We start from the raw sequence: 19,010 nt of genomic DNA on the forward strand, positions 1-19,010 counted from the left end.
TACACAGCAGTCTACCTTAAGGACTTGATGAGGTTGTCCGCTGCGTAGAGCAGGAGACGTGAAAGTGTTGCTGGCTGGCCGTCTGTCTGTCATTGATGGCTCATTTGCTTGTTGTCGTCATCCGAGCTGTGAGGTCATGAGGTCAAGCAAGCATGAGGAAGCTGCCAAGAAACAACACGCGGCTGGAAGTAAAGAAAAAAAAAAGAGAGAGAGAGAGAGAGAGAGAGAGAGCCCTGCAGGACTTAATTAGTGTGAAATTTTCCTCTTTCATTTTCTGTCACAATGTGAAAGGTGAGAGGGCTTTTTACTGTCATTTTTATGACAATTCCTCTCCAATTTTTGTGTCAGGCTTGTATGTACCAATATCTATATGCATTGCATAGAATCACCAGCCACAAAACAAAGGGCGCAGAAAAACATCAAAAAGGCGAGTACACGTGTTAACTCAAAGCTCCTGATTATCGGAACAAAGAATTGTCACTCCTTGGACCAAAAACTCACAATCATTTGTTTTTATTTCACTAATACGAAAAAAAAAAGAACACCAGTTAGCCGTGATGCCGTTTCAGGCTGCATTCATTATTTGTAGCATTTACTTCTACAGTCTGCTTTTTGAAATTTAAGTAGGCACCTCTTGTCTGCTTTAGAAAAAAAAACAAATATGATGAAAAAAAAAGAATAAATCTTGCCTGTTAACTGCTGGTGATGTCAAAGCAACGAGTAAACAGATTAAAAAACCTCAGCTCAATGCAGTCTTCCTCGGCTTCAGGAGTTTCAGCAGTCAAGGCCTACAGGTGGCTGTGAGGCACTGACTGTCTGCTCAAACGTCCGTTAAACTGAGGGGAGTCTGTATGAGGTGATCGCTGATGCTAACAAAACTGGTACTCCTTGAAATGTAACACACACAGCACTCATGGAGCAGTGCAGCAAGTATATCCTGTCACCACCACACACACACACAAACTCACATACACACTCACACTCACACACAGACAGTTTCTCACTGTCTGTTGAAATGACATGTCAAGTGGGGTGGGGGACGGAGGGGGGTGGAGAGAGAGAGAGGGAGAGTGTCATGTCTCCTGCTTCTCATCATGCTGTCATGGCCACCAGTCCAGCGCTCTTCTGTCACATGCACTCTGCTCACACTCCACCCAGACCCAACCATGTCACAAAGGATAAACACATTGGATACACACACACACAACTTGTAAAGCTGTAATTGCCATGCGTCTATTGAAGTAATAAGAAGAATATGGTGAAGAAGACTGGCGAGAATCTCAAAATTTTTCAAGGTGTCTTCATGTGTTCAGTTTTCAGCTAGGCATTGCCTGTAGCATGTAATATTAACTATAATTTTGCATCATGAAACCTGGCAGGCTTGTTATTTCTAATAAACTAGGTTTAATTAACTAATGACGTCTTTTACAGAGAATAAACAGTGTGTAACTGTGGGTGTGTGGAAATATTTAACTGCTAGCAATGTGTGTGCAGGGATGTAGCAGAGAAAAAGCCAGACATGTATAGTTTTTCCCAGATTGTGCTTGTAATAAAGTGCACTGCCTTTTAATTGGCTTTGGCATCATTAATGATGAGAGTGGGCACCTACGGGGTGCTGTTTGTGACTTGGGGAGATGGAACCCAAACAGATTGGTGTTGTGTCAGCTTTAATGTGTTTACTAGGTGGTTGTGATTTAAACTGAAGAGCTGAACCTAAATGTGAAGCTCTCAGTTCACTGGTCCTGTCAAAGATACCTACAGCAGAGGTTTTGATTTATAGTTTAGAAAGTAAGTCAAGTTTTTTTCATAAAACCAGAGTTTTGAGGTGCTGTACAACACAAACATTTACAAACATTTACTACATCTTATTGTCAGAGTTCATCCGTTGATGGTATCACCACAACATAGGACAGAATGTGATCAGGCCATTTCATTATACTCCCTATAAAAAACGTTTCAGTCAATGGAGTGATGGTGCACTTTGCATGTGCTCAAGTGGAGTTACATCTGGGTTGCTTCTGTTTTCCTTGTGTCATTGTTAAATAAGAGATTGCTCCACTACTGACTCTGTCTTCAGCTTTCAACAATTGTCACCAGCATTAGAAACTTGTAGGAGAAAACAAGCAGCCAATCACAGTTCTTAGAGTCCCTATGCGGTATCTCTGTAGCTGCCATAGACCTATGTGTTGGGATACTTTTGAGGAAGCATCATCAGCTGTGGCATGTACCAACATGTGTACAGTAGGCTTCATAGCTACACCACAATCTACAGCTTAGGCCCCCACCCATGGTCACAAGCTTTCGTTAAAGGCAGAAATTGCAGATCAGATCATTCATACAAGTGGCCAAAATGAAGGGTTGAGTACGGTTGAAACAAACTAGGTTATAGTGTACAAGTGTTGGCTGGTTATGTCTAAGTGTCTGCACGTCTTGAATGTCCATACTCGAAAACCTGCTGTAATAACCTGCATCCCATCACCTCCCTGGTCTCTCTACCAGAACTGTGTGCCTTTTGTGTGTACTTGTTTTACCACTCTGGTACACACACAAAAAGTGACAGAAGTAGGTGTATGAAGAATAATAAAAGAGTTCGATGAGGGGGTCAGATTCTGCATACTGTCACACCACTGCATGCTTGACCAATTACATGAAGTGCTTGTTGGTTTGTCAGTTTTAGAAAGTTACAAGATTACTTTTCAGGGATCGTGTATAGATAGTCACTTATTGATGCTGTGAAGCAGATTTACTTGGAATTCATTAAAATAGTATGCCTACAGCAATGATATATTGGGGATGATAATTTGCGATTGGTCCCTTGAGGTGCAACAAATACAGTCACAATTGTGAGGGACCAAGATCTTCACTCTTATTCCTGCATTTTCTACTACATATTACTGCAAGAACTTCATGTTCAGTGCTGTGCATTCTTTTTTGTGGTATAAATATTATATATCACATATAATATTATCCATGACTGATAATGTATTCTAATCCAGTGGTGTTAGAATATGGTAGTGCTCTACTCACTTCCCCAGCACTGAAACACAGGCTACCTGGGGAGTAAAACCTTTTATTGCTTGTAAATGGTGTCTTTCAGGCCTGATGGTATTGGCACAGTGACCGTGGAAGAGAAAGAGCGCTTTGAGGAGATCAAGGAGCGGCTACGAGTGCTTCTGGAAAACCAGATTACACACTTCAGGTGCGAACAACTATTGCAACCATGTGTTAAACTCACACTAAACTGGAAAGCTAAGGGTTTAAATGAAAATCTGTTGCTTCCACAGGTACTGTTTTCCATTTGGACGGCCAGAGGGAGCGCTGAAAGCAACTCTGTCCTTACTCGAAAGGGTAAGTCTTTTTTTTATCTTTTAGCATTCCTTTGTGAAGTACGGCAGGTCAGTTCAGTGTGTGTGTGTGTGTGTGTGTGTGTGTGTGTGTGTGTGTGTGTGTGGAGACAGTTTTTTGTCACCTTTGACCATCTCTCTTTTCCATTTCTCATCATTTGTCTTGTCATGATGAGGTGTCACTGTTGCCACCTTTCCTTTCAGGTTCTGATGAAAGATATTGTTACTCCGGTTCCACAAGAGGAAGTCAAGGCTGTGATCCGTAAGTGCCTGGAGCAGGCAGCCCTGGTCAATTATCAACGCCTGTCAGAGTATGCCAAACTAGAAGGTAAATTGCTGCTTCATTGCTGCTCCTGTGTCTTGATATTTTCTGTTAATGTAAAAACTCTGACCGTGCTGAGTCAATAAGTGTAACGCTGAGAGTTTCCTGTCACACAAGCATTCAGATTCTAAACGCCGTGTTGAGAGGATATGTGAACTCAGCGGGGCAGTGCGTGCAAAATGTGGTTATGTTATGTAGTTGTTATTGGAAAGCTTGTCCAACACTGTGGGAGAGCCAGTCAAAATCAGTAACCATGTTCTCCAGATTTGACCAAGCAAGGATGTTATTAAATTACATTGTCAAACACTGATAGTGGTGTTTTTTTTTTTTAACCAAGGTGTATATTATGTGTATTTATAACTTCATTGTCTTCCAACTGTTGGAATGAGCACTTAAAATTAGCCAGGTGGCACTACTGTGCACGACATTTTAGAAACACCAAAGAAAATTTTCACTAAGCTTGTGGAAAAATTGATATTAGCACATTTAGGGTAGTCTCTGGTTTCCTGGTTTGGGATTGACTTCTATAACTTAAAACTTATATATACTGTAGTACATAAAGCTAGTTTCCACAGATGTGCGTTGTCAATGGGGATGCTTTGAGTGAAGCAGCTGTGCAGTAATATAGTATATTTCATTGCAATAAATTTCAATGATGAATTTCGAAACAAAGTCTAACTTCTACATTTTTCTTCACAGCCATAGAAAAGGCCTCTCTAATCTTCTTTCATAATGTAATTCTTAATGGCATGATGGTTGTTTTCAGTGATAAATGCTATGTATATTTTGCCTTATCTTCCACTTATTTTAGTCTTAAATGTACAGTAAGTAAAAATGCATTCAATTCAGTGTATATGCTGACTTTGTCCACCATGCCTCAGCTTCTTTTTCAGCCGAGTCCTCCTGCCTCTGCCTCCCACTTTGGCCTGCCTGGTAGCTGAAGTGGTGCTCCTTCTTTTCTGTTCCTCTGCCTTCCTCTTCCTTGTTCTCTGACGATTGTCATGCTCACTCCTCTCCTTCCTTGTCTATTGGCTTTTGCTGCTTCTCATTAGCTTTTGGTGGAAAACAGGAAGGCCAATAAACAAGACATGATGGGACTGGCCCTTGTGGCAGTTCAGTGTTTTTTCCTGTTGCATGATCCAGGTTTTCTTTAGTAGGCATCATGATAATTTTGCAGACCTTTGAAACATTTCATCTAAAACAGTCAGAACACCTATCTGGTGCCTACATTAAGCCAGATTCTTTTTGTTGTTGTTTGCATAAATGTGATAATTCTTCAAAATTCACTTCACTTAACCAACTGTACCTGTGGCTCTAAACTGGCACAGGAACACTGACATTTGGGAAATATGCTTATTTGCTGTCTCAGCCAGAATGAGATAAACAGACTGACGTCATTTTCATCCTCGTGTGTCCAGTGCAGAGTTAACCTAGCTCAGCACAAAGCTCAGTTGAAAGTGAAAAATACACCAGTCGACATCTCCCAAGCTGTCCGTTTTACATGTTGCATGTCGTTAATTTGCAAGGTAGTCACAAGCAGCTTGAAGGCTAACTGTGCCTCAGCCTAAACATGTCTGGTTCTTTGTGTTATAAATATCCAGACAAAATATATAAACGCAACAGGTCGGAAGTAATATTCCTTTCATACACGAGACACATATGCCACACTACCAAACATGTTTTGGTTACATTTACATGAGATGGCTGTCGCAGGTTATTCACTAAAAGTTATAGAATTACAAAGAAAAATATTAGAAAAGAGAGCACCAAGATGTAATTTCTCTGTTAGACTTGACCACTTATGCACTCTCTTTCTGTCGTTAACTGTCTTCTGTATCAATTATAATAGAGTAGGAGGAGGTTGCCTAGCTAGGTCAGATAATGCACACTGATAGCACAGGCCTGCAAACAAGCACATTTCCCAAAATGTTGTTGTTCAATTAAGCAGTTCAATTAGCTGCTTTAAACGGCCAATTTAAGACGATGTCTGTAAAGAAAGCATCACCTCCCTGAGGACACTAAGGAAGATGAACCTTAGTATCTCAGTTGTGATTGTTGATTATCCCCAAAACCCTTCTCCTTCATACTGGTGTGCTTTGTGACCTTTGGGAAAAAACTGATATTTCACATTTTACCTCTGCTTGGCGGAACGAATGGTTAATCCAAAGTAGACAGCCCATAATATTTGAACCCCAGGCACACACCCATGGATACAGTGTGCTTGTACTCTGGTGCTCTCTCAGAGTAAGAGGAGTGACACCGTCTTCCTCATTCTGTCAACTAGCAGAATCTTAGCCCCCTGCCCCCACTCAGCTAAAGACATCCTGGAAACTGGAAACTTGAAGGTTAGACTGAGAAGTTGTTTTGCTGACTTTGGCATATCAGGTCAAATCTAGTTTAAGGACATCTCCAAGGTGCTTAGTGTAGCATGTTAATTAACTAATTGCTATAGCATTCCTCAATTCATTTGAATACATCAGTAATTATAGTAAACAAAGAAGATGATCTATTAACCTCTGTCAGTTGTTACATGGCATTTTATGTAGTGCTGGATTGTCTATAGCTCAGAAATCAGAACAGGATTTGTTTATTTTGATATATTGATCATTTTGATATATTTTAAATGAGTTATAAGAACTGGAAACTAAACTATGTGAAAGTCTCAAACCAAGAGGAAATGTCAAAAACTCTGAGCTGTGGTTTGTGTTGTTTTCTAATGTGCTTCAAGACAAAATACATTTCAGTTTCAAAATATAAAATCCTTTTTTATCCATTGTGACAAAAATGAAAGTGAAACACATCATTTAAAATTGCTTATTCGGTTCATCTTTATAATCGAACTATGCAAGGAAATGAGTAGCAGAAAGATGACATCAATCAAGCTGTTTGGTGTTAAAAATCACAATGTAAAGTTGTGATAGAGCGCTGAACATTTGAAAAAATGGAGAAAGTTGAAAATGAAAAACAAACTGGGCTTTTGTATTTGATTTGGAATAATTGTTTTTTGAGAAATTTATTTTATTATTGCAAGATAATTTATTGACAGAAGACAATGCTGCTGTCTCAGTGCAAACATAGCTGGAGTTTCTAGCAATGCCATATCAGGGGAGGAGTGCGAGGTCTGTAGAAAAGCAACATGCTCTTCAGTCAACCACAGGTGTGACAAAGAGCCTGCAGTATGGTCACTTTCTAATTATCCCACATGATTCGGATTAATGTGCTAATAACATTAAGACATTTCAAAATGATACATATTGCACCTTATAGATTTTAATTCACTGGATGCATAATACAGTAACATGCTTTTATGGCGTTAAATAGTAAGATGCAGGTATGGGCCTCGAAACGCTCATACTGGTCGAATCCTAGTGACCTCTGTGCTCGTCCTCTCTGACCCTGGCCTCTCGCATGCCTCGGTATCCTCCCTCTTTCTCTATAGGGAAAAAGAGAGAGATGTATGAGCATCCTGTCTTCTGCTTGGCGTCTCAAGTGATGGATTTAACCATTCGTGAGTACCTTCCTCATTCCCCAGCATCACCCCCACCTCTGCACCTTTCATTTTTCTCTTACGACCAGTATGCAGGCCAACCACAACCAGTGACACGTTCTTGTCATCCCTGGTGTCTTTTGTTTTGTTTCTATCTGTTGTTTTAGTCTGTAAAGTCTTCTCGTTGCACTGTCTTGATATGTTTTGAGCTCAATTTGTCTCTTAGACACTCCAAACACATTCTGATCTTTTCGTGAGCTTGATTTTAGTCCTGCCCAAACCACCTGTTCTTTGTCTGTCTGCGATTTGAATGCATTTTTACGTTGCTTGTGTGTAAATCCTCTTGATTGTTTAAGATCGTGGTATATCCAAAGAGGACACCTACATCCTGCAGTTATTAACGCATGTTATTCAGTTCTCAATGCTTGGAGTGAAACATCTTTGGATCCAGGTTAGACGAGCTGTCAAAGCAAAGGCCACACATTCCTATTGTGAACATGCTTCTGTCTTTGAATGAAACCACCATTAAATGCTGATACTCATGGCTTATATCGCAAGAATTTTAACAGAATTTAATGCTTTTGTCAGATTTTGCAAGATTTCAGGTCAAAGCGAAGACCGTTTGTGTTCTGTGTCCTTTTTTCTGGCTTCATCTGAAGTCTTCTACATCACAAAATGCACTTAAAGAAAAATCCTTTGGCTCAGAGGCTGCATATATGTGTGCAATGCATTGCTATTGAATAGTCAATCTAATCTTTAGCTCTTTGTCTGACTCCTGTCTTCCATTACTTCCTCCTACCTGTACTGAATAATGTCTTCTCTCTCCCCCTCTACCTGACATTTTCCCACCTGTCACCACCACCTCTCCATCCTTTCAACCTGTTTTTTTTTTAATGTAACTCTTACTTAGCGAAGGACCCAGGTGAAGTTGTACTGTATTCATTCCTAACCAGAAAACATCCAGTCTACTTTAAACCAGACCGCCATGGTCTCTGTCACAACCTTCCTGATACTGCACCTGTTAATTGTTCAGCAAAGGACAATGAACTTCACAGAATATGTTTCAGGAATGTTTTGATGGCACTGAATGCATTTTAACCCCAATTAAGTTAAAGAAGACCATCAAACTTCTAACATGTCAGAAATATCTGTATTGGTCATACAATGTCAAACATCCCATTGAAGCATTTAGAGGTGAGAACATCAAAACCCGGGCTATTAACATACTGAAGCTGTCAACTTGCTTAGACCTGATGATGCTGAAGTCCATTCTAAAAAATCGAAGTATATAGAAATATGTAACTCTATAGAAAAGAATTGGCAAAAGCACACTTCCAAACTTGACAGACATCACGAGATCCCAACAATCCCCCTTTGAACCAGTACAGAAGTCTAATTCTGTGGGAGCTTTCAGCCATGTTAGTGTGACTTAAGCTCCAGCAGACAATCACCCATCACCATGCTGTGTTTTCCACAACATCACTGAGCCACCAGAGCTCTGTCAGTGGTGTGAACACAGTCATGACTCTGACATGGTCAAATCAACCCATGTAAAGCACTGTGTGTGTGTGTGTCTGTTCTTATCCAGCAGGATGATGGTACAGACATAAATCAGATCATAACAAACACACTTAGGTGTTTGTAGTGTTGCTTTTTCCCAATATTCTAACCTTTTTTTTTCATTATTTGACCCATTGAACTGCTCCAACTGTGTAGCATGGAGACAGTCACCAAAGAGTCATGCTATACAGTAGTAAGGTGCATGGGGTCAGGGTTCTAGAGGTTCTGTGAGGTTAAAAAAAAAGACAGCATTTCATCAGTACAGAAGAATGTCTTCAAAGGCAAAAACAATGTTTAAGAAGGTAAAAGAAGAAAGGCTAAAATTAGTGTGATGTGTGACCACACATCAAGACAAGAGTTAAAGGAGTTGAGATGTGACACGAAAAAAGCATGAATCAATTCCCCAAAGCTACAGAGTTTACTTGATTACTTTGTAGCATATTCAGAATTACAAAGGGAAACACAGCACTGTATCATAGCACCTAAATCCATCTAAAACTGATTTAAGATCCAAAAGTTGAATTCAGGGCTGAATTTATCAGCCGTCTTCTTCAAAGCTCAGTCTCTAGCTTTTCCCTGCCACTAGTGACAATACAACAGAATACAAGCTTGCTGATTGGATGTCTCCCACTCAACTCTGTCTTGTTGTTATGTAAGTGTTGAGTACCAGATAACTTTCATTTCCTTTCAAATATAGGGAATGCTCAAACCTCCAACAATATGGTTTTAACTTTTAGAACCCTGGCCATTGACTTTAACCCCACTAACTTCACTACTCTATTGTAAGTGATGAAGCACAACAATGTGTCCTCTTACCAAGCAAGTTAAAGTGTAGTACATCCTCAAATCCAGTCATTTGCAAAAGAACTGTGAGAACTTTACCAACAACAGTTTCACAAAGTGTTCCTGAGCCCATGTAGTAACACCCTTTAACCAATCATGTGTTCACAAAGTCGTGAACCTCACTTCTTCCTTGCTTGTGAACAACTAAGCCTTTCGAGGATGCTCCTTTCATATCCGATCATAATACTATCCACCTGTTTACCTGTGGAATGTTCCAAACAGGTGTTTTTGGAGCGTTCCACATCTTTCCCAGTCTTTTGTTGCTCCTTGTATGAAATGTGTTGCTGCATTAAACTCAGAATAAACAGATATTGAGAAAAAATCAATGAAGCTGATGAGGTCAAACATAAAATATATTGTCTTTGTACTCTTTTCAATCGAGTATACTTTAAAAAGCATCAGCAAATGATCACATTCTGTTTAAGTTTCACTTTAGCAATTGGGGTTGTACATTACAATCGCTATTCATTTGAACCCACTATAAGGTAATGCCAGCAGGCTTCTATCAACCAATTGGAAACAAGCACATTATCTTGCTGTGGTATAAACTCAGCCCTCTCACTGAACATACTGAAGGGCATTGTATGGAAGTCAGAGTCACATTCAGTGCAGTCTGTATGTTACTCTTAACACAAGTAGAGTGAGATGCATCTTCACCACCCAAAACAATCAAACAGCAAAGTCAGATAATGTGGAGATAAACACATCACAAGCACCACACTACTGCATGAGTGTTTAATGTACATGCTGTTTACGCCCCTCATCACATCCATGTTTTCTCCAGATAACTATTCTGTCACAGTGACAGAGATGTGACTCGTTCACTACATACCACAGGCCGCCACTACTTCCAGCCACCCATTCACTCGTGGGGGTAGTCTTGGTATCAAGAGGGCTTTAACAGAATGTAACGATCCTGGAATTACAGTATGGGTAAAACATACTACATGTACTTTTGTACAAACTAGATACTGTATAAAAAAGATACACTTTTATTTCTCAGACTAGGCATGTTCTTCTACACATTTGTTGTAAGAATACAGTCGCAACAATAGCCTTTGTTCAGAATAAATGCTGATCAGACTCAGAGGCTGCCCACACTGACCCTTGACCTTTGTGCTGCAGAGAATGTAGGGCGGTTAGTCACCCCTGCCAAAAAACTGGAGGACACCATTCGCCTGGCCGAGTTGGTGATTGAGGTGCTTCAGCAGAATGAGGAACACCATGCGGAGGTGAGTGTGCAAACACACATGCATACATGCATGCATCTGTGCTCAGTTACAGATACACACACAGGGATTGTATGGGCAAAAAAATAAGATGCATGGGTTGCCCCTCTACCAGCAATTTCAGCTAATTATATTATCAGCTTCATTACTCTCTAACTGAACTTTGGTGAGATCCATCAGCTTCCACACAACCTGATCATATTTTCTCCTTCCATCATCTTAAAACGGAGGAAATGTGTCTCTTATTGTCAGTTAAATGTTTGTTTGAAAGGGATTTATTTAAGCAATTTAATGTCCATCTGCATACAAATACCAATTAGCCTTAACATGAAATTAGTTGTTTTCTGTCTTCAAAGTGGCAGGGTGTTTTACATCAGTGTTTCTCAATCCTGGTCCTGGAGTACCACTGCCCTGCATGTTTTAGATGTTTCCGTGCTCCAACACACCTGATTCAAATGCTCAGCTCGTTACTGGGCTCTGCTGAGGCCTGATAACGAGCCATTCATTTGAATCAGGTGTGCTGGAGCAGGGATACATCTAAGACATGCAGGGCAGTGGTACTCCAGGACCAGGCTTGAGAAACAGTGTTACATTACTGACCCAGACAGCGTTCAAAATGTATGCAGATAGGAAACACTGTTTGCAAGCAGTGAATCAAATCAAATCAAATCAAAGTGCTTACCAGCATTTAAAGCATTGTCTAATATTCCCATAATATCTCCATAGCGCCTTACAAAACTGGTAGATTTGTTGGTTTTATGAGGGTCTTAATGCTTGACGTCCTTTTGTGTAAGTAAAAACATCAAAGTTATACATCAAAATTATTGGAAAATATTCCCATGATAGTTTCTCTGATATTCTATGCCTAAAGCTAACTTAGTCGTTTAGGTGCCTAAATCTAAGCAAAGTGCAACTGTTTCACAACATTTCCATTTCCACCTTCACCCACCTGGAAAATGACTGTTCAGACCACACAGCAAACACTTCTGGAGACAGAACAGCACGAACAATGGCCTGTAAAAGACATGCTGTCTAGTGTACTAATCAGATGATAAATGCAACATATTGATGGTTATTGAAAAGATGGCTCACAGGCTGGCCTAAATTATCACTGCTGATAGCAATAACAATTTAGAAGTTGATTATGTAAATCTTAAACCACTGAGATAACCATGCTAATGCAGAAATACAACCAGCCCTCTATAAGAGCTAATGTCCACTATGGCCACAGAGTCAGTAAACCCTCTGTAGGCTTTGTCTGGCAGTACACTGCAAATAAAATACAAATTTTCTTTGATAACACCCAAGCTATATGACAAACACAGTTATCCTGAAACTAGATCATTTCAATTGACTTAAACTGACAACACATGGGCCACAACCAGTCTTGTGACATTTGTTGACCTGTTGGAGGTGATGTAGGTGGCACAGTGTTTGAGAAGTTCTCCTCATCAGTGTAGTGACAGCATTATGCTGCACTTTTACTAAATCTTTATTTGGTTGGAAACCTGTGTAGATATGCCATTTAGTGTGGACTGTTCTGTCAGCCATCAGGAGTGTTTTCAGCTGTTGTTTCCCAATTTGTTAAATCGGATTTATCAGTCACAGAGTTTGGTTTATGTTCGGGATATTGATTGACTTCAGAAATCAGATTAGTAGACTTTCCGTTGAATATGTTTACCTTTGTTTTCCAGTACAGTTTTTAAAAGAATCACAATAGCTACGGGGAATCTCAAGATTAGTTTCGAAGATAAATTGAGCAAGTTATTTTGTATTCCTCCTGACTGGAGAGCTCAAAGTTTCGTGTTCATTCAGATTCCAAATGGTAAATACAAAGTCCTTCGCCAGTGACCACATGCTACTTTGAATCATCATACTGTGTTGTACCTGCACAGTGGGTGATAGCTGACACAAAGTACACACTGCAAAGTGTAGGGAAGTTTGTAGCATTGGAGAATTATCAATCAGCTCTGTCCTTATATCACAGCAGAGTAGCTTCTCTGTTGCAGCAAGCACTGAACTGAAAAGATATTGAATGATAAGAACAAAAACCATAAAGGCTAAGGGAAAAACAATGCATCAATGAAGAAAACATGAATTTCACATCAGTTTTGAAGTTTTGTTTGATTGAAATATTCCGTATTCTATCCAGTCTTTCTGCCTTTCTTCCTGTGAATTCTGTGCTGTTTACTTTACTGTGAATCACATTATTTTTGTCATTTCATTATTTAACCAAATCAAAATTGACTTATTCCCTCTCTGCTTTTTATTTCAATGATTTATTTGGTTTGCGGGGAAATGTTTGAACAGGGAAAAGAGGTATGTGATTGTCTTAGTGCCGTATGCCCTGTCTCCTACCCTACCCTTACTCTAAATCCTGTGCATGCACTTAATGATACAACTATTGTTGTAGAGGATCATTAATGTTTCCCTGCTCAACAATGACCCAGAACCCCTTTCAGCTTGTGGTCACTGCTAATCAAGTGCTTGTGGCAGTGCTTGGTAGCTTCTAAACTAGCACCAGTTTTGCCTTTGGTGATGAAGAACAGAGACAAGCACTTAGGCAATGTGTTTTACTTGTTGAACTCATTGACCTACGCTCGGAGGAAACAAAATGCAGAGTTGTGAGTTTTAATGCTAAATGTCTAACATTTTGTCTCAAAGAATACAACTCTGTACCTTGTTTTCTAGGAGTCTACCCCAAATCATCTGTGAAAATGCTAACCTGTTTCCTGTGTTTAGCCATGTGTCATTTATTCTACCAAGTCCAGTAAGTAAGCCTGGGGAAGGTGTTGTGTCACCTTTCCTTCCCTTAAAGGAACCCATTCCTCTCCATTGGATTCTTCAGCACACACAATGGAGGAAATGCGAGGCATGCTTTTTGTGATCATAGATGACATCACCCCTCTTGCATTTCAATGAAATGCACTACGTTGCTGCTCAAATGATCTGAGCACACCGGTGAACCAACCTAACCAGCGTTAGACTCCCGCTCTGGCAAATGGTATCAGTTCCATTTTTGTTTTGATCAACTCCCAATAAAAACACATTCAGGAGGCAAGATTATTAGAATACAATGCAGTTCATTTTCACTTATGTGGCTCTAATGCTGGTTGTATCACATCCTATATACTAGCTCCATTTTGTGACTCTCATATAGTCACCAATTTTAACTTGAAGACTTTCATGCTGATTACTGCATTCAACTTATAGAAATGACCCACAGTTTTATCAAAAATGAGGAGTAAAGTTGCAGCAGGTTTGACATGTTCATAATCTTCTACAACTCTTCTGTCCTGCCACTACAAAAATGTTCCTATTGCTGTATGCTGAAGTCAAATTTAGGGACTTTCATATGTGGCACCTCCAAGCAAAATGGTGACAGGAAAGTTATAGCTGCCACATTCAAACCAAACGCTAAGCTGCCTATGGCACACAAAAAAAAGTTCTTTAGGCTTCCATAGTCTTGACCCAGGCTAAGCAGTCTGAAGCGGGTGAATCTCACTATCCTCTCGTCGCCTTGCCAAGATTGAGTGAACTCAGTACTTTTTTTTCTTTTGTGAAGTAGCATTAAAGCAAATATCATTATCACCGCTACAGTTTTTCTCATTTTTGCATCAAAATTTTGGCACACAGACTCTGTTCGACGGCTTTAGCGTTTCATTTTCCTCACAGTTTTACAGCTGCACAGCCGACCAGGTTCATGGGGTGTGATAACCAGCTATCTTTTCTGGTTGCCATCTTTGTTCGGGTTGATAAATGGAGGTGCAACGAAGGAGACGAAGTTCAAACTGTAAATTCTTGAGAATGAATTTGTACCGTCAGGATGGTGTTAAAAGAAGAGTTCTTTCGTGACATGTTTTTGAAATACCTACTGCCTGATGCATTTTTGAAAAAGTTTTACTTCTATTTAATTTTGGATTATTTCTGTGATTTGAATATACTTTAAACACTATTTCAAAAGTCTCGAATGTAAAAATGATGGCTACATGAGTGGCACTGACTGGATGTACCTTCTTGCCAACTATCCCACACCGACTATCCAATGCTAAGAGCTCCCACAGCAAGTGCATGCCCCCCACCCCTCCACCCCCCATCCCCCAACCTCCACCACCACGTAAGCCCATGGGTACATTCACATTACAGTGTTGACAGCTTGATGTGAATGAGCAAACACCATGGATCCTCAGGGGTCCCTTTCAAGAGGCCCAGCAAGAGGGGTGCATGGAGGAAAGCAAGTGTTTTCAGTGTGCATGAGAGTAGCCTGGTCCCTAACAATCACTCCACTGCGTCTGTTTTATGGGAAGATATGAGCGCAGTGCAGCTCGCCACCTCCTTTCTTCTGATTGACTTGGTTAAGGAGCAGTGGGTGAGTGTTTAAGTACCTCCCTGCCATGCCTGTCAAGGAGCTGCTGCAGTTTCCGCTGTGGGCCAACAGAAGAGCGTGTGATTTTCCGTGTCCAAGCACTCTTTTTTCTGCTGTGAGTTGTGAAGAATCCTTCCCTGGAGATCACGCAGTGAAGTCGTTGAGGCAACAACTTGATTTCATACGGTGAAAACTGAGAGAGCTAGTCAAGAGCCTTTACAATAGATCAGTGGAGTTTCATTATGTCTTCAGCCTTTATGCTAAATGAGATTCAGACTGTTAACTGTAAATTCTTTAAGACATGCCCAGTTGGGAGCACTTATAAGCACCCTCTCTTTTTCTAATTTGTCTGCTTTCTTTCACTCTCAACTTCTTGATTTTTTTCCACTCTCTGTATTCTGTCTTCTCTCTTTGTCTCTCCTATACTCCATGTGAAGGCCTTTGCGTGGTGGTCAGACCTGATGGTGGAGCATGCAGAAACCTTCCTGTGTCTCTACTCAGCTGACATGGATGCGGCTCTTGAAGTTCAGCCGCCCGACAGCTGGGACAGTTTCCCCCTCTTCCAGCTACTCAATGACTTCCTGAGAATGGACTGTGAGTAAAGAGCTATCAAAAGCATTCACCAAAGAAGCTGAACGTGCCTTTTAGTTGTGCCTTGTGGGTGGGCAGGGCGATAAAGAAAATAACAGACTATTTTATGATATTTTCTTTTGTGCTGAAAAAAATAATTGCTTTTTTGTAATTCTGAATTGCCTCATCAAACTGTCAGTGGCCGGGGGCTGGAGGTTCCCCAAGCCCAGTAGAGGCCTTGTCAGTGAAGAAACGGTCAGACACTCAGGATGTAGGCCTGATGAAGGGTAGAATGGAATGGAAAGTCAGATTAGCATAACATGGCATCAATGAAAACATATCTTCTCACTGTGTGCATCAGGATTAAAAAAGACACACTGACATATGTACTGTTTACACAAATGCAATTATTTTCACCTCACATCATTTGTGACAATGTGACTGCTGTGTTTATTTACCACAAACATCTAATTTACAGACTCTCCATACTGTAGCTGCTAGCTAACTGCAAACATACATGCCAATCATGTGTGTGTGGAGTGTTGGTGTGTGTGTGTGCTTGTTTGACAGCTGGCTGATCTCAACACATACCGGAGCGTGTTCTCTTACTTCCTCTTCTCTTTCCTGACATGAAGTTTGAATAATGCAATGTGTCAGTATAAGCAGGAAGGTCTTGCCACAAAGCCGGGTTTAATCCCCAACATGTCTTTCTCCATTTCAAAGAGCCAAAAAATGTTATGTTTCCTTGTTTCTCCATAAGAGCTCTTTGTGTTCAAGGTTGTTGTAACTCCTAAAGTTTCTGTTGAAGGCTTTTCCATCCAAGTTTTAATACCAAAACATCATCATGAGATGTGTTTCCCTAACTCCACCAATCCTACTTGACGATTTTGGAAAGTTGGATGTTTCTAAATGACGTCCACATGATAATAATGAAAGTTTACAGCTGCTGTTGCCTGTGCTCTCCAGTCTTCCTAAATCACCTCTCAAATGTCTCTGAAATCATTCCTGTTAATGTGAGATGTCTCCTTCTGGCCTGGAGCGCTTTACATACTGAACTGCGTGTGTGTGATTACAGGGCCGAGAGTGTCTGACTGAAGATAATAGTCAGGTCTTGATGCTGGTTGCTGCCGGCCAACAATCCCTCTAATGAACTGCATGCACTTGCCTGCAGGAACACTGTGGAGCTGTCCCTGGTCCTGCAAAGGAAACACTTCACTGCTCACAATGCAGGCTCAGTCTGCGGGGCGCTAATGGTCCCCGGGGAATGCTTCCCCCTTTCAGTGTGTCAGTCGGGAGTCAAGGAGAAGGCAGAGCGTGGTCCACTCATTCAGCTGAACAGAGATGACCGTAAATAGCTTGTTATGCTCACTTGTTAGTGTCATCAAATTGGTCACCTTCTCATTTGTTACATAGTGTCAGTTATGTGAAAATGGCAATTGAAATGCATACCAATGAAAGTAGCTACACCAGCCAGCAGTTAGCAGGGGAAAGGAAATTATACAATGCTGGCAATAATGGAATGGCTATAAAAAACAGGCCCCTAATGCCTCATTCATTCAGCTGGACGTCAGATATTTCAGAGCAACATGTTAAAACTTAGAAGACAAATGACAAAATTATTATTATTCTAAGCTCCTCAAGAGCTGGTCACTGTACTCAAACAGGAGAAAATGGTATAAATATTTGCTGGAAACTCTTTTCATTCATTATCATTGTATGAGTACATACAACATTTGGCACTCTAGTGACTACAAACCCGATTTGAAAAATCTGTGTTAAACATAATAAAAACAGAATGCAATCATTTGCAAAGAAATGGTGTTTCCTGACAGTTTCACCAAGTATGTACCACCATGTAGCAATATTCTTTATACATTTGTGTGTTTGGTTAACCTTTGCCCCCACATCATGAAGTTGCTGTATTTGAACTGAAACTACGGCAGAAGAGGTTGAGATATCCTCACTTTTAGTCTAGTTTGACATCAGTCAGTCTTCAAAACTACTGCGTCCTACATTCCCCATAATGCACGGTTGGCTTTTTTTTATGAAACCCTCACTTCTTGGTAAACTCCCATGTCTTGTAAACTCCACTCCTGTTTGTAACACATTTCTCTGCTATACATTTGTAGTCTCATCATGACATCATATTACTTGACGAAGCTCCTCCAGAGTCACAGCAGACATTATAAAACTGTTTCCAGAGGCGGAGTTGTAGTCCTCATGACTAGTAAACATCTTGTGTGTATGTGTAAGTCAGTGGAGTGCCCCAACGCAAGGTGACGAACATTGGAGCTCATCAGGCCAGTGTGCCGACTATCCTCCAACAAAGCGTCAGCCCACAGCGCTCTGTAGCACAGTGATGTCAGCAGTCCCTGCAGGAGTGCATTGCACCTAGCAAAACCTCTTTAATACCAACATCAGACTCAGCAGAGCCCCCACTGCTCACACAGTGTAACAAGCACCAGCACTTTACTAAAGCATATCATCATGGGGACATCTTTTCCACAGAAGGTCATCTGCTCTGTTGCCCCACAGCGGTGCACTTATGTAGCAGTAAATAGCCTTAGCACTAGACAGGCGCCAAAGTTGGACTGCCATTCGAGGAGTTAATGAGGTCTAAAGCAGTGGTAGCTGGGCCAAGGCGAGCCCTGCGAACACACTCCTGGACACAACACATCCAAGTGGACAGCAGCCGCTCAAGTGGCTAATTGGGATAGTGGCAATCAGGGAACACAACAAACATTGCACCTACTGTGTATCATCGACCTTGACTCCAATGCCAACACACACAAACACAAACACACACATGCTCAGAGGGGGAGAGAAAAACAAAGAGAGAGAGAGGGAGAGGAAAAGCAGACACACTGCATGGAGCCGTGAGGCATCACATTAGCACACACTGGCCTCCATTTTATCTCCTGTGGTCTTTGTCAGTGTTGCCTTTTTACCAGTTGGGAGCCGGGGGAGACTGGGGGAAATGTGTTTGACGGACTAGATTTAGAAATACCCCGAGACTCCGACCTTTTGTTTAGATTGGAAGATTGAAAACGGGATTTGCTTTGTCATACCTGTTAATGAAGAGCCACTGATCGACATCCCTGCTATTATTCATTATCACTGTCTAGGACAGGGCTTTTCTCTTGCTTGTCTCACCGCCCATCAGATTTATTTTGCAACCCGGCATGCATGTAAACACATAGGACCGTGAAAAAACCCTTTGAGTCACAGTTACACATATAAACATGAGTGAAACATGTGCTGTCTCTGCCTACCTTTATAATGATTAAAG

At 40.9% G+C, this 19,010-nt stretch overlaps 1 protein-coding gene across 11 annotated transcripts in view; it reads left to right on the top strand.

Annotated features, from left to right (window-relative positions):
* Nucleotides 1–19,010, top strand: part of cadpsa (Ca2+-dependent activator protein for secretion a) — a 166,735-nt gene that overhangs the window by 101,545 nt on the left and 46,180 nt on the right. For 2 of the 11 annotated variants that reach the window (XM_041946624.1, XM_041946652.1), the window contains exons 14-19: nt 3,098–3,199; nt 3,285–3,348; nt 3,549–3,699; nt 10,691–10,788; nt 13,096–13,104; nt 15,589–15,745. In XM_041946624.1, the coding sequence (XP_041802558.1) occupies nt 3,098–3,199; nt 3,285–3,348; nt 3,549–3,699; nt 10,691–10,788; nt 13,096–13,104; nt 15,589–15,745 (581 nt within the window). Of the gene's footprint in view, nt 1–3,097; nt 3,200–3,284; nt 3,349–3,548; nt 3,700–7,105; nt 7,175–10,681; nt 10,789–13,095; nt 13,105–15,588; nt 15,746–19,010 lie in introns of all 11 variants that reach the window. The other 9 variants (XM_041946600.1, XM_041946639.1, XM_041946631.1 and 6 more) reach the window with 5 other exon arrangements.

Source organism: Chelmon rostratus, chromosome 2, assembly GCF_017976325.1.
Source record: "Chelmon rostratus isolate fCheRos1 chromosome 2, fCheRos1.pri, whole genome shotgun sequence".
Taxonomy (NCBI): domain Eukaryota; kingdom Metazoa; phylum Chordata; class Actinopteri; order Chaetodontiformes; family Chaetodontidae; genus Chelmon; species Chelmon rostratus.